The sequence below is a fragment of the Alexandromys fortis genome, unplaced genomic scaffold (genome assembly GCF_014885135.2).
Source record: "Alexandromys fortis isolate MF-2015 unplaced genomic scaffold, M_Fortis_MF-2015_v1.1 scaffold_92, whole genome shotgun sequence".
Classification (NCBI taxonomy): Eukaryota; Metazoa; Chordata; class Mammalia; order Rodentia; family Cricetidae; genus Alexandromys; species Alexandromys fortis.
In genome coordinates, this window is record NW_026067972.1 from 3,368,684 (window position 1) to 3,379,730 (window position 11,047).

The 11,047-nt window shown below is 51.3% G+C and overlaps 1 protein-coding gene across 3 annotated transcripts in view; it reads left to right on the top strand.

The window, feature by feature from the left end:
• The window catches only part of Coro2a (coronin 2A), a 51,739-nt gene extending 41,005 nt beyond the window's left edge, over window positions 1-10,734 (top strand). For all 3 annotated transcript variants that reach the window (XM_050156064.1, XM_050156062.1, XM_050156065.1), the window contains exons 5-12: window positions 408-587; window positions 1,346-1,462; window positions 3,238-3,342; window positions 3,947-4,043; window positions 5,270-5,382; window positions 5,692-5,782; window positions 6,667-6,941; window positions 7,967-10,734. In XM_050156064.1, the coding sequence (XP_050012021.1) occupies window positions 408-587; window positions 1,346-1,462; window positions 3,238-3,342; window positions 3,947-4,043; window positions 5,270-5,382; window positions 5,692-5,782; window positions 6,667-6,941; window positions 7,967-8,098 (1,110 nt within the window). In that variant the 3' untranslated portion in view covers window positions 8,099-10,734. The remainder of the gene's footprint in view (window positions 1-407; window positions 588-1,345; window positions 1,463-3,237; window positions 3,343-3,946; window positions 4,044-5,269; window positions 5,383-5,691; window positions 5,783-6,666; window positions 6,942-7,966) is intronic.
• The last annotated feature ends 313 nt before the right edge of the window (window positions 10,735-11,047 follow it).

Here is an 11,047-nt window from a genome sequence, read left to right on the forward strand (position 1 = left end):
AAAGAAAGAAAGAAAGAAAGAAAGAAATGCTTGTTTATCTGTTGATGTGAAGGGTGTGTGCGGCTATGTCTCTCTGGGGATGCTACTCATCCTCTGGCTATGGGTTCCTCTGGCATCCCCGGTTATGCACCGGAAAGTGGGATGTGACCCCGACGCGCCAGGTCCTCCCAGCATAATGTTTTCTGGCTCGGAGATGGGTGGTGGTTTCCTTCTACTACAAGACAGCCTGACTCCCAGCATCCCCTGCTGTGCATACAGCCACAGCCACACCCCTCGCTCTCAGTGGCCTGGCTGCCAGCTGCCTCTTCCCTCCTGGGAATACCGTGTTTCTCACTGATGCCTGCTGCTGTGTGACTGTGGGGGCTGGGTGGCCACTGTGCTCAGTGCCGGCACACTCTGCCAAGCAGGTGATGGTGTGGAACCTGGACACAAAGGAGTCTGTAGTTGCAAGCCCCGTGAAGACAATCGCCTGTCACCAAGATGTGATCCTCTCCATGTCCTTCAACACCAACGGCAGCCTGCTGGCCACCACCTGTAAGGACCGCAAGATTCGCGTTGTCGACCCCCGACTAGGGACTGTCCTCCAGGTTGGTGCTGGTCAAGGTTTAGGGGTACTTTTAAGGATGGGGTGACAGCATTGTCAGCAGCTGGGTTCAGCCTCTGGAGGCAGCATCCTTAGGCAGCCTCAGCATCATGGGGGTGGAGGGGATGCTGAGATTTGCCATGTTTACTCTACGGATAAGAAAACTAAGGCCAGAGAAAGGAAATGACTATGTATACAGGTGGGCTGTGAAACGTTCTGACCTCAGAGCTAGCCACAGTGCCTCAGCTCTGTCTTGGCAGGGGACAGCAGCCACCTTAGGCCAGCACCTTCTGCTTTGTGAGCCTCTGTTTGCTCAGAAGCTTCAATGGACCTTCGTCCTTCCTCACTGGAGCTAAAAAGGACAATGTCCACTGTCCCTCTGCCTCACTCAGGGCTCACTGTGCTCCTGGAATAGAGGATGGAGTGGGACAGGGTTTCGTGGCATGTGTTGTAATCCTGAGACAGGAGGAGTGAGGGTTCAAAGCCAGCCTGGGCTACATCTTGAGGCCCTGTCTCAAGAGAAAAGAGTGTGGAGGGCTAAGGCTTGCCTGACTCTTCTCAGAGGCAGCTCTCAATAGAATGGGGAGGTTTCACTTGAAGGAAAGGACGCCTTCCTAGAAGAGGTGTACCAAGTGACTCCACGGGTGACAAAAGCGACAACCAGGGTTGCAACAGGCGCCAAGCAGGGAGCCAGGAACCCCACCTATAGCTGTGAGTCCCCTCCCCACAGCTCTTCAACAGTGACCACACTTATCCCTCCAGGAAGCCAGCTACAAGGGGCACCGGGCCAACAAAGTATTGTTCCTGGGGAACCTCAAGAAGCTGCTATCCACGGGTACATCCCGATGGAACAACAGGCAGATGGCCCTGTGGGACCAGGTGAGTCTCCACCTATCCTCACCACCACCCTGCAGCCCCGCACAGCCTCCCTTCACTCATCTGGGTCCTTTCTCATTCAGCCTGGTGCTCACAGTCAGCGGACAGTGGGGCTGGGGGCTGGGAATGAGTACCAGGGATGGGATAGTAGTCCATCAGGCCAGCTAGCCTTGGGCCCCTCATCATTCGGGAGAGAGGTGGGGGTTCCAAGAGAGGGTCTGGGGAGGGAGTAGAGTAAGGCAGGGGACAGATGGAGGTCAGGTGAGTGTAATTGTGGCCCACTGTGGGTGGAAGGTGAGCGGTGCTGTTCTGTTAGGTGTTTTGAAGACTGAGTGAGGAACAAGATGCCTCGCACCTGCTAGACAAAGCAAGGTCTCCTTCGTTTGTTAAAATAAGCCAGAAGCCAAACTTAGCTTGGAGATCAAGGTCATCTTTTGCTGTATATTAAGTCCAAGTATGGTGTAGGAAAGCTTGTTTCCTGGAGAGGCTTAGGTATAGGGACAGTGTGCTAAAAGCCAGCCTCAAAACCATCCCCAAGTTTTCTATTTTAAAAGAGACTTGTAGATGTGGCTCAGTGGTAAAGTATTTTCCTAGTATCATGAAGCCCTGGGTTTGATTTTCAATGCTGGGGGGAAAAGCCAGGTATAGTAAGTAATTTTTATAATCCCAGGCAGAATTGCTCTGAGTTCAGGGCTAGCACGGCTAGCATGGGCTACAGAGTGAAGCCTTGTCTCAAAAAAAAAAAAAAAATTTTAAAAAGACTTGTTAAAGGGGCTGGAGAGATGGCTCAGAGGTTAAGAGCACTGGCTGCTCTTCCAGAGGTCCTGAGTTCAATTCCCAGCAACCACATGGTGGCTCACAACCATCTGTACTGAGATCTGGTGCCCTCCTCTGGCGTGCAGGCATACATCGAGGCAGAATGTTGTATACATAATAAATAAATAAATCTTAAAAAAAAAAAAAAAGACTTGTTAAAGCCAGGCGGTGGTGGCGCACGCTTTAATCCCAGCACTCGGGAGGCAGAGGCAGGCGGATCTTTGTGAGTTCGAGGCCAGCCTGGTCTACAAGAGCTAGTTCCAGGACAGGCCCCAAAGCTACAGAGAAACCCTGTCTTGAAAAAACAAACAAACAAACAAACTAAAAAGACTTGTTAAAGCCAGGTGCCATTAATCTCAGCACTTGGGAGACAGAGGCAGGCAGATCTCTGTGAGTTTGAGGCCAACTTGAGAGCAAATTCCAGGACAACCAGGGCTACACAAAGAAACCCTGTCTGTAAAAACAAAACAAGAAGACTTTTGTAAAAGCAAAATGCTGGCAAAGATAAAAAGATGGATCGGGGCTAAAAGCACTCATTGCTCTTGCAGAGGACCAGGATTTGGTTCCTAGCCCTGGAGCTCACAACTGAGTCTGACACGTTCTCCTTGCCTCTTGGGCACTGCACATGGTACCCAGACATACCATGCAGGCAAAACACCCATATACATGAAATAAAATAGATAAATCTTTCTATAAAAGGCTGACAGATTGGGGTGGGGGCAGGTACTGCCTTTGAAATATCATTTCCACCAGAGAATAATTCACAGACTTGAGTCTTGAGAACCAGGACCTCTTTACAAAAGATGTGCATAATACAGAAAAGCAAACTTTCTGTCTCAGATACCAACACACACACTCTCATGGACACATTCAGAGCCAAGGGCAGCAGATCAAATCTCAGCTCCCCAGGAGACTGCGGGAATGACGTTCCTCGTCCTTTGATGGTCTCCCTTCCCTTGCAGGACAACCTTTCTGTGCCCCTCACAGAGGAGGACCTGGATGGCTCCTCGGGCGTGCTGTTTCCCTTCTACGACTCGGACACCAGCATGCTGTACATAGTGGGGAAGGTCAGCCTGGCACGGCGGGAGGCAGAAATAGCCTGAGCTTAGCTGTGTATGCTCAGAAAACGACCTAGGGTCCTTGGAGGCGCAGGGTGCAGACAGGCACTAGTGGCTAGCCTCTCCCCTGAGTGAATACCTGCTCCTCCCTTCCTAGCTCCTTAGCCTGGGCTTTGGTGTGACCCCCACCCACCCATCCTAGCTTGTTCCTCCCCAATTCCTGGTCCAGGTGGTAGTTCTCAACAGGGGAATCTTTGGATTTGAAGCAGAATAGATGTTCATGGGTGGGGGTGTCCAGTATCTAGAGCCTCTGTTCCCTGCTCAGTATGCCAGAAATGACACCTCCAAGTGACTCTGTCAATGAGAAATGTCCCCAGTGCTAAGAGCCACAGGATGGTCTCTGACATCCTGACTTCCTCAGTGGTTGTCACGTGGGAATGTTCCCAGGGCTTCTGCACTAGAGGAACATGAGTGGGCTGGGGTTGTTGGTTGTTGGTTGTTATCCATAGGCTCCCTGGGGTTCATCAGCTGTCTACTATGAAAGTCAGGATCTGGCTACTCGGTCATGAAACACTGATGGCCCAGCTCTGACCCTCCCGGTTCCCCTCCCCAGGGAGATGGGAACATACGATACTATGAGGTGAGCGTTGAGAAGCCTTACCTGAGCTACCTGACTGAGTTCCGCTCCTACAACCCACAGAAGGGGATCGGTGAGTGGAACTCCCAAGCTATGTATGGCCAGGGCACCAGGGCTGGGTCTTGGTACGGGAAGACATCAGACAGCAAGGGGATAGCCAAGGGGTACTAACCTGTGGGCTGTATCCATCTGTTTCTTGATACCGGTATCAGCACCCCAGACTGGATGAGTTAGGACAAGCAAGGCATGGTGGGGCTCTTGGCTCTGAAGTCCAAGGGGCTGCATCTGGTGGTTCCTCCTGTGTCAACAGATTACATACAAAGACAGTGCAAGGCATTTGGCAGATGGAGGCAAGGGGATCCTGAGTTCAAGGTCATCCTTATCTATATAACAAATCTGAGGTCACAGCAGGTTTTTATGGGACCTTGTGTCAAGTAAACAAAAGGAAGAAAAGAAAAGGAAAAAAAAAAAAACAAAAACAAAAAAACAAAGAACTGGAGTGGCCGGCCATATTAGGAGCGTTTAGGAAGCCAGGTACAGAGACACATGTCTGTAATCATAGGCCTGAGTAGTAAGAGCTTATGGCCAGCCTTGGCTGTATAACAGCAAGAGCCTGCCTCAAAAACCAAAAAGACAAATGAGGCTTGGTGTTGTGGCACACACCTGTAATATGAGCACTCAGGAGATGAAAGCAGGAGGGTCAGGAGTTCAAGACCATTCTCTGCTACATAGCAAGTTTTATTCCATGAGATCCTGTCACAAAAATAAATAAATAAACTAAAATACAAAATAAGCATTTAGGTTCTGGGTCTATGAGGATGAAAGGGGGGGACTTTTGGACAGGGTAAACCATCTTCAGGATCCAGATAAAAGAATTCAACCTTGGGGCTGGAGAGATGGCTCAGCAGTTAAGAGCACTGGCTGCTCTTCCAGATTCAATTCCCAGCACCCACATAGCAGCTCCCAACTGTCTATAACTCCAGTTCCAAGGGATCTGACACCCTCACACAGACATGCATACAGGCAAAACACCAATGCACATAAAATTAAAATAAATATTCAAAAAAAATTTAAACCTTGAAGGTAGAGGCAGTACCTGGTGATGGAATCCTTCGGTTGTTTCCCCGCCCAGGGCAACCCCTGCATAGGTGACCTTCAAGAGCTTGGCTGAGGGAAAATGACCAGGGAGGGCACCTGTGACTGTGATCACAGGTGCATAGTCTGCCTTTTCCTTAGCCGCTGGGTCTCAGCTCTAGCCCAGCCAGGATTTCTCATCTCTTCTTGGCCATCTGGCCACAGGTATCATGCCAAAGAGAGGTCTCGATGTGTCTTCCTGTGAGATCTTCCGCTTCTATAAGCTAATCACAACCAAAAGCCTCATCGAGCCCGTGTCCATGATTGTACCCCGGAGGGTAAGTGTGGTGGGACTACCAGCGGAAGTGGGGGGGGATACCAGACCCCAAATGTCAGAATCCCAGATCCCAGGCCCACGCTGGCGGTCATGGCTGAGGGTGGCTCCTGCAAGGCAAGGCCCATCTCATGGTCAGTACCACAGCCCTGGATCCTGAAACACTGGATCTTGTCCTGCTTCTGCTCCTAAGCTTCTGTACCCCTGGAGCGAGCGCCCTTGTTTTCTGGCTGCTGGACTCCTCATTCAGCAGGGGTGAGGAGAGCCAGACTTCAAGGCTCAGCCCTGCCCTCACTCCCCACTTCTCCTGCAGTCAGAATCCTACCAAGAGGACATCTACCCGCCCACGACCGCAGCTCAGCCCTCCCTGACAGCCCACGAGTGGCTCAGCGGAATAAACAGAGGTGAGGGAGGTGGGGAGCAGGCCACTCCCTAGGAAAATGGGAGTCCCAGAGGTCCCAAGTAGCTGAGGGGAGAGGCCCTTGCCAACCAGCTCCCAGTATTTGTTTAAAGAAAATGCCAGGGAAACAGAAGCTTCACCTGCCTTGTTCCTAAATGCCTCCTGGTCAGAGATGTCTGTCACCCCCACAGAAAAACTGCCACTGTGACTAGCTGGGTGGCTCATTCACATTCCTCCCCACCCTCACTATTTCCTCCATGGTTATTTTATGGCCCAAGATTCTCTAGGCAACAGACCGCTGTCTGACCCTCCTCTGCTTCCTCCACGCCTCCACAGCCCCCCCCACCCCCGCCACCGGTCACTTCATGTATCCCCAGAGCGTGGGCAGCCTCCTGCTCCAGTGCCACTTACCAGTTATGTGTAACCCTCAAACAGCCCCTGCTCACACAACACACACCCGTCTGCTCTCTGTGTCTGCAAGATTTTCCTGAAGATGTCAGAAAAATGACTGCGCTTCCTAGGTGGCAGAGGACCCTGTGACTGGGTCTCTCCTTACAAAGCAAAGCCAAGGCAGCTCATGCCCTAAGATTGTGAGTTCATAGCCACCCAGAACTACAGAGTAAGACCCTGGCTAAGGGGAGCAGGGAGCAGGCAAGGACAAGCTTCTTTGAGGAGCTCAGGGACCCGGATGCCACTCCAATGTATGTCTATGCTGTGCCCATGTGCTGGCTTCCCTTCCCCACACATGGGCGACACATGTTGCTCCCCGATTGCCATGGCACGGGTACATGCTTGTCTACAATACAAGCCTGCCGTGTCCATGCCCCCCCATGCCCATCTACTCATGGCCACTCAGCCCTCTTCACCAGCCTTTTACATCCCTTTCAGAGCCCATCATGATGTCCCTTCGACCTGGCTCCGAGCCGCTGGAGCCCCAGCCACTGCCTCCAGAGAAGAAACCTTTCTCCAATTCTATGGTCCAAGTTTCACCTGGGCTCTTGGAACCCATGGCACAGCTGGCCACCAATGATGACCGGACACCCCGCTCTTTGCTGGGAGAGAAGACACCAAAGTGGGCCACAGAGCAGCGGCTGGAGGAGAAGTCCTGGCTCAGCAATGGCACTGATATTTTTGAATGCCCCCCACCAAAGACAGAAAATGAGGTGGGAGGAGAGAGAGGCCTGCAGGGTGGGGGGGAGCGTGGTGGGCTGGGAGGGAAATGAGGGCAGAAGGGCAGCCTGCTGGACCTGACCTCTTGGCCTGGACCTTAACTCTCTTGGTAAAATGTAGTCACCTCATGGGCTCTGATTAGCAGCCATTTGCCAAGGTGACAGATGTGCGCACAGTGGTCCGGACAGTCTGTGAGATGCAGAAGATAGGACTTGGTGCCATTATGGCCCTGGCACCAGCGCTGTGGAATTTTGAGGCCTGTTTTTAAGAGCCAGTACATGTTAAGCATCTGCTGTGTGCCAGGCTGGTATTCTAGTTATTCCCCTGCTTCTGTGGACAAAATGCCAATGGAAACAGCCTCAGCCTCAGCCTCCACACCGAGAGAAGGAGGTACTAACACTGCCACCCTAAGAGATGTCACAGACATTTTGGGGGAACAACAGAGACCCTCGGGAGGTGCCCCATATCTAATGGCTGTTTGGTGCAGAGGTAGCAATTACGGTAAGGGGTTAGTTTATCATGGTGAGGAAGGCAGGAGCTCAGGGAAGCCGGTCACATGGCATCCACAGTCAGAAGCAGAGAGAGATGAACGAGCACTTCCTCATTCCTATTCAGTTCGGGACCCCAGCCCATGGGATAATGTCACCCACAGTTAGGGTGTGTCTTCTCTCATTTAGCCCATTCTACAAACTCCATAGGTCATTCTAGATCCTGCCAAGTTGTTAATATTAACTACACAGCCCGATGGTGGTGAAAACCCAAGTTTTCATACTCAGGCCCAAATACCCTTTGCTCTACCCCCGAGGGACCCTGGAAGGAGACGTGGGACACGTTCACACACACACAAAATCTGTTTGAACTTCATTTATTGGGTAAAGTGAGCAAGGCTTTTGTGTCCGAGCCAAGCAACTGTCCCTTGATAATTTAACCGCTCTCAAGTTGAAAGTCAGTTGCGGCTTAGCTTTGGTGTTGTTGCCCACCCTGGCCACCCAGATGACCTTGCCCTCTGCTTCCCCAGCTGCTGCACATGTTCTACCGGCAACAGGAGGAGATCCGGAGGCTCCGGGAGCTGTTGATGCAGAGGGAGGTCCAGACCAAGCAGCTGGAACTGGAGATCAAGAACCTGCGGATGGGCTTAGGACAGTTCTGAGCAGAGGTCCCCGCCATCCTTGCCCTCAGGGACACCAAGAGGCTCTGTGGGGAGGTCCAGAACCGAACCATAGGTCCCCAAGAACAACCACTATTTCTATATTTTATACCAGAAAACTCTTGGTCACTGAAAGAGATCCCAGTGGGACATGGTGCCACTTTCCCGTTGCCTTCTCACCGCTGTGGTTTCTGCCCCGGCTGGTTTCGATTGCACCCTGCCTTCTGCTGAATTCCGGTTTTAAGGGTCAGGGAGGACCTATGACCTCCCAGAGGTAGAAAGATCGGGAAGGACTGGGTAGGTCAACCTGCCTGTGGTCATAGAGTAGGGAGCGGTTTTGGTCGGTGGACTCATTCTTAACAGATAGCCTCCATCTTCATCAGCCCACTTTGGAATATATGCTTTGACTGCTAAATTATCTCTTAGAAGCTTGAAAACCACTGATCTGACTTACTTAACTAAGGCCCAGAGAGAGACGCGTAAGATCTGTTTCCTGGCAGGGCTAGACTGAGGTCCTGTCCTGGGTCTGTCTGACAGTGTTGTTCTCAGTCCCCATAGTAGGATCCATTGGTTTCTGACCTCAGCTATGTCCGGACTTCCCTGGTGACCTTTACTAAGTACTGCTCTCTCTGGTCTCGGTTTCTCCGTCTGAACAAGGGGAAAGTTCCAGTGAGCTATCACCCCCTCTGTGACTTGCCACCACATACTTGATTTTGATCGCGCCTGTGGGTTGGTGACCTGTGCTTAATGAAGAAACTCAGGCTGGTGCGGGGACTCAGTCTGAAAGGAATGAGTGAAGATTGGGCCCAATTCTAAACTACAGACAGGTAGCCAAACCCATCCTTCCAACCAGAACCAGTCAGGTGAGAGTAGATAGTCCCATAGCTGGGGACACCAACCATATCTGTTGACTCCAGAGCCTGCAGCCTCCAGGAGGGCAGACGCAGGCTTCCACCCAGATTATCAAAAGGCCTCTGTGAGGTTGGGGATGTGGAGGGAGGGCGGCACTGGAAGTGGCCAAGCCCTGTGGCCACCCACCAGGAAGGGCTCTGGTTGGCCTGTACCAGGTAAGAAAGTGGGACCAGATAGTATCTGGTCTGCAGGCCTGCCCGCCCCCCCTCCTTGTGTGTCCTGGGCCCTATTCTGAGGCTCTTTCTCTCTTGGTGGTCAGTACAGCAGCCCAGCTGTTGCCTGAGAAGAATCTAAGACAGAGCTTACTCCCCAAGCTTACCAGACACCCACTCCCCTCTGGACAGGCAGGCAATGTTTTCCCCATCACACGGGTCACCCTGGAGCTCAAGTGGGGATTGCAGGAGCCCCACAGGCTAACAGACTTTGACCACGCTAACGATTAGCATCCCTCTGGATGGACATAGTGATGACCAGACCCACCCCCGCCGCAGCTGACTCCTCAGTGGGAAGTGTGGCCCTCTGGACAAGCTGCCCAGGTGACTTCAGTACAGTGAGGACGGAGAGGCTTTGGGCGGGTCTCCTGAACCTGAGCTGGCAATCAAAGTAGGACAATCTCAAGACTCCCTCCCATGATGCCTTGCCCCTCACAGTCCCGTGTTTCTTGGTTTGTTCTCCATCCATCCATCACTAGACCAGGACTCTATTCCCGACGACGACAATCTAGCTATGCTTGCCGTGTTTGTGCTCCCGAGAAAAAAGCTAAGTCCCAGGCATTTGACAGGAACTGGAGCTGCTGGATCGGGGCTCTCTATCCTTTCATTTGTGACTAGTTTGTCAAGCTCCCTACCCCATGTTCAGAAGGCAGGACAGCCTCAGAGTGAAGACACCAGTCCAAAGCCACTGCCTCCTGTATGTGGCTGAGGGTGGGGTCTCCAGAGCTCCCCATCGTGGTATCTCTGCACAACACCATCCATCTCACCCCAAGAGAAACTCACCCCACTGTAAGGGACCCAGACTCAGACCTCACATTCAAGAACAGGTCACTGGTGGCTATGAACAAATTTATTTGTTGTTTTTTTTTTACACCTAGAATAAATTATTTAAATTATTTCATAGCAGGGGAGAGGGATAGTTAATTTTTATCAGATATTTTTTTAAAGTCATCTTTTTTTTTTTAAGATTATGTTTTTGTGTTCTTGAGTTGATGGAGCCGCCGTGCCCACAAAGGCGGTGCCCACCCAGGGGCAAAGCAGCCCTGGCCTCCCTGTCTCACGCCTTGGGAGCTCCCTTTCTGTTGACTCAGGAACTTTGTGTGGTGTGGATGAGGAGAGCGCTTGGAGATGAGCCGTCGGCTGGTACCCACCTTAGCTCTAGAATAATTCTGTTTCCTGGAACAAAACTTGAGGGTCTGCCCTAGAGGGAAACAGGAAGTGAGAAAGGAGCTATGCTTGTTGTTGAAGCCGTGCCTGAAGCTGTTTGAATGATTGTTTTAATGTTTCTTAAATTCCTTGTACCTTTGTAAAAAAATAATAATAATAAAGAAATAAAAGTAAAAAAATCGATGCAGAAATTGTGCAATGGAAGAATATAACAATCAACACTGGGTGATAATTGCTCCCCTGTAATCCCAGCGTTTGGAAGGCTGAGGCAGAAGGATTGAATTTCAGTCCAACCTGGACAGAGTGTGAGTCCCTGCCTCAACCAAAATAATAAAACACCAAGCTCGATATTGTAATGCATGGAGATTTTCTTTTGTTAATTCGTTCTGCAAGTACCAATTTAGCAACAGATACCCCTGCTGACAAACTGGCCAGTAAGGTGCTGATACCCTAGTGTTTTCGGTCGTGGTTAAGAGAACTAAGAGAACGTAGGGAACGGAATGAGGTATAGTGAGTGATGGTTGATCTGGAAAATTGAAGCTTCCTGAAGGAGGAGGGAGCTAAACCAAAACCCCACGTGGATGGGTGGCCGTGAACAGCAACTATACTCCCAATTCCCCAGGCTGCACCAGGGGAGGAGGGATCCCAGCATCTTCAGAGT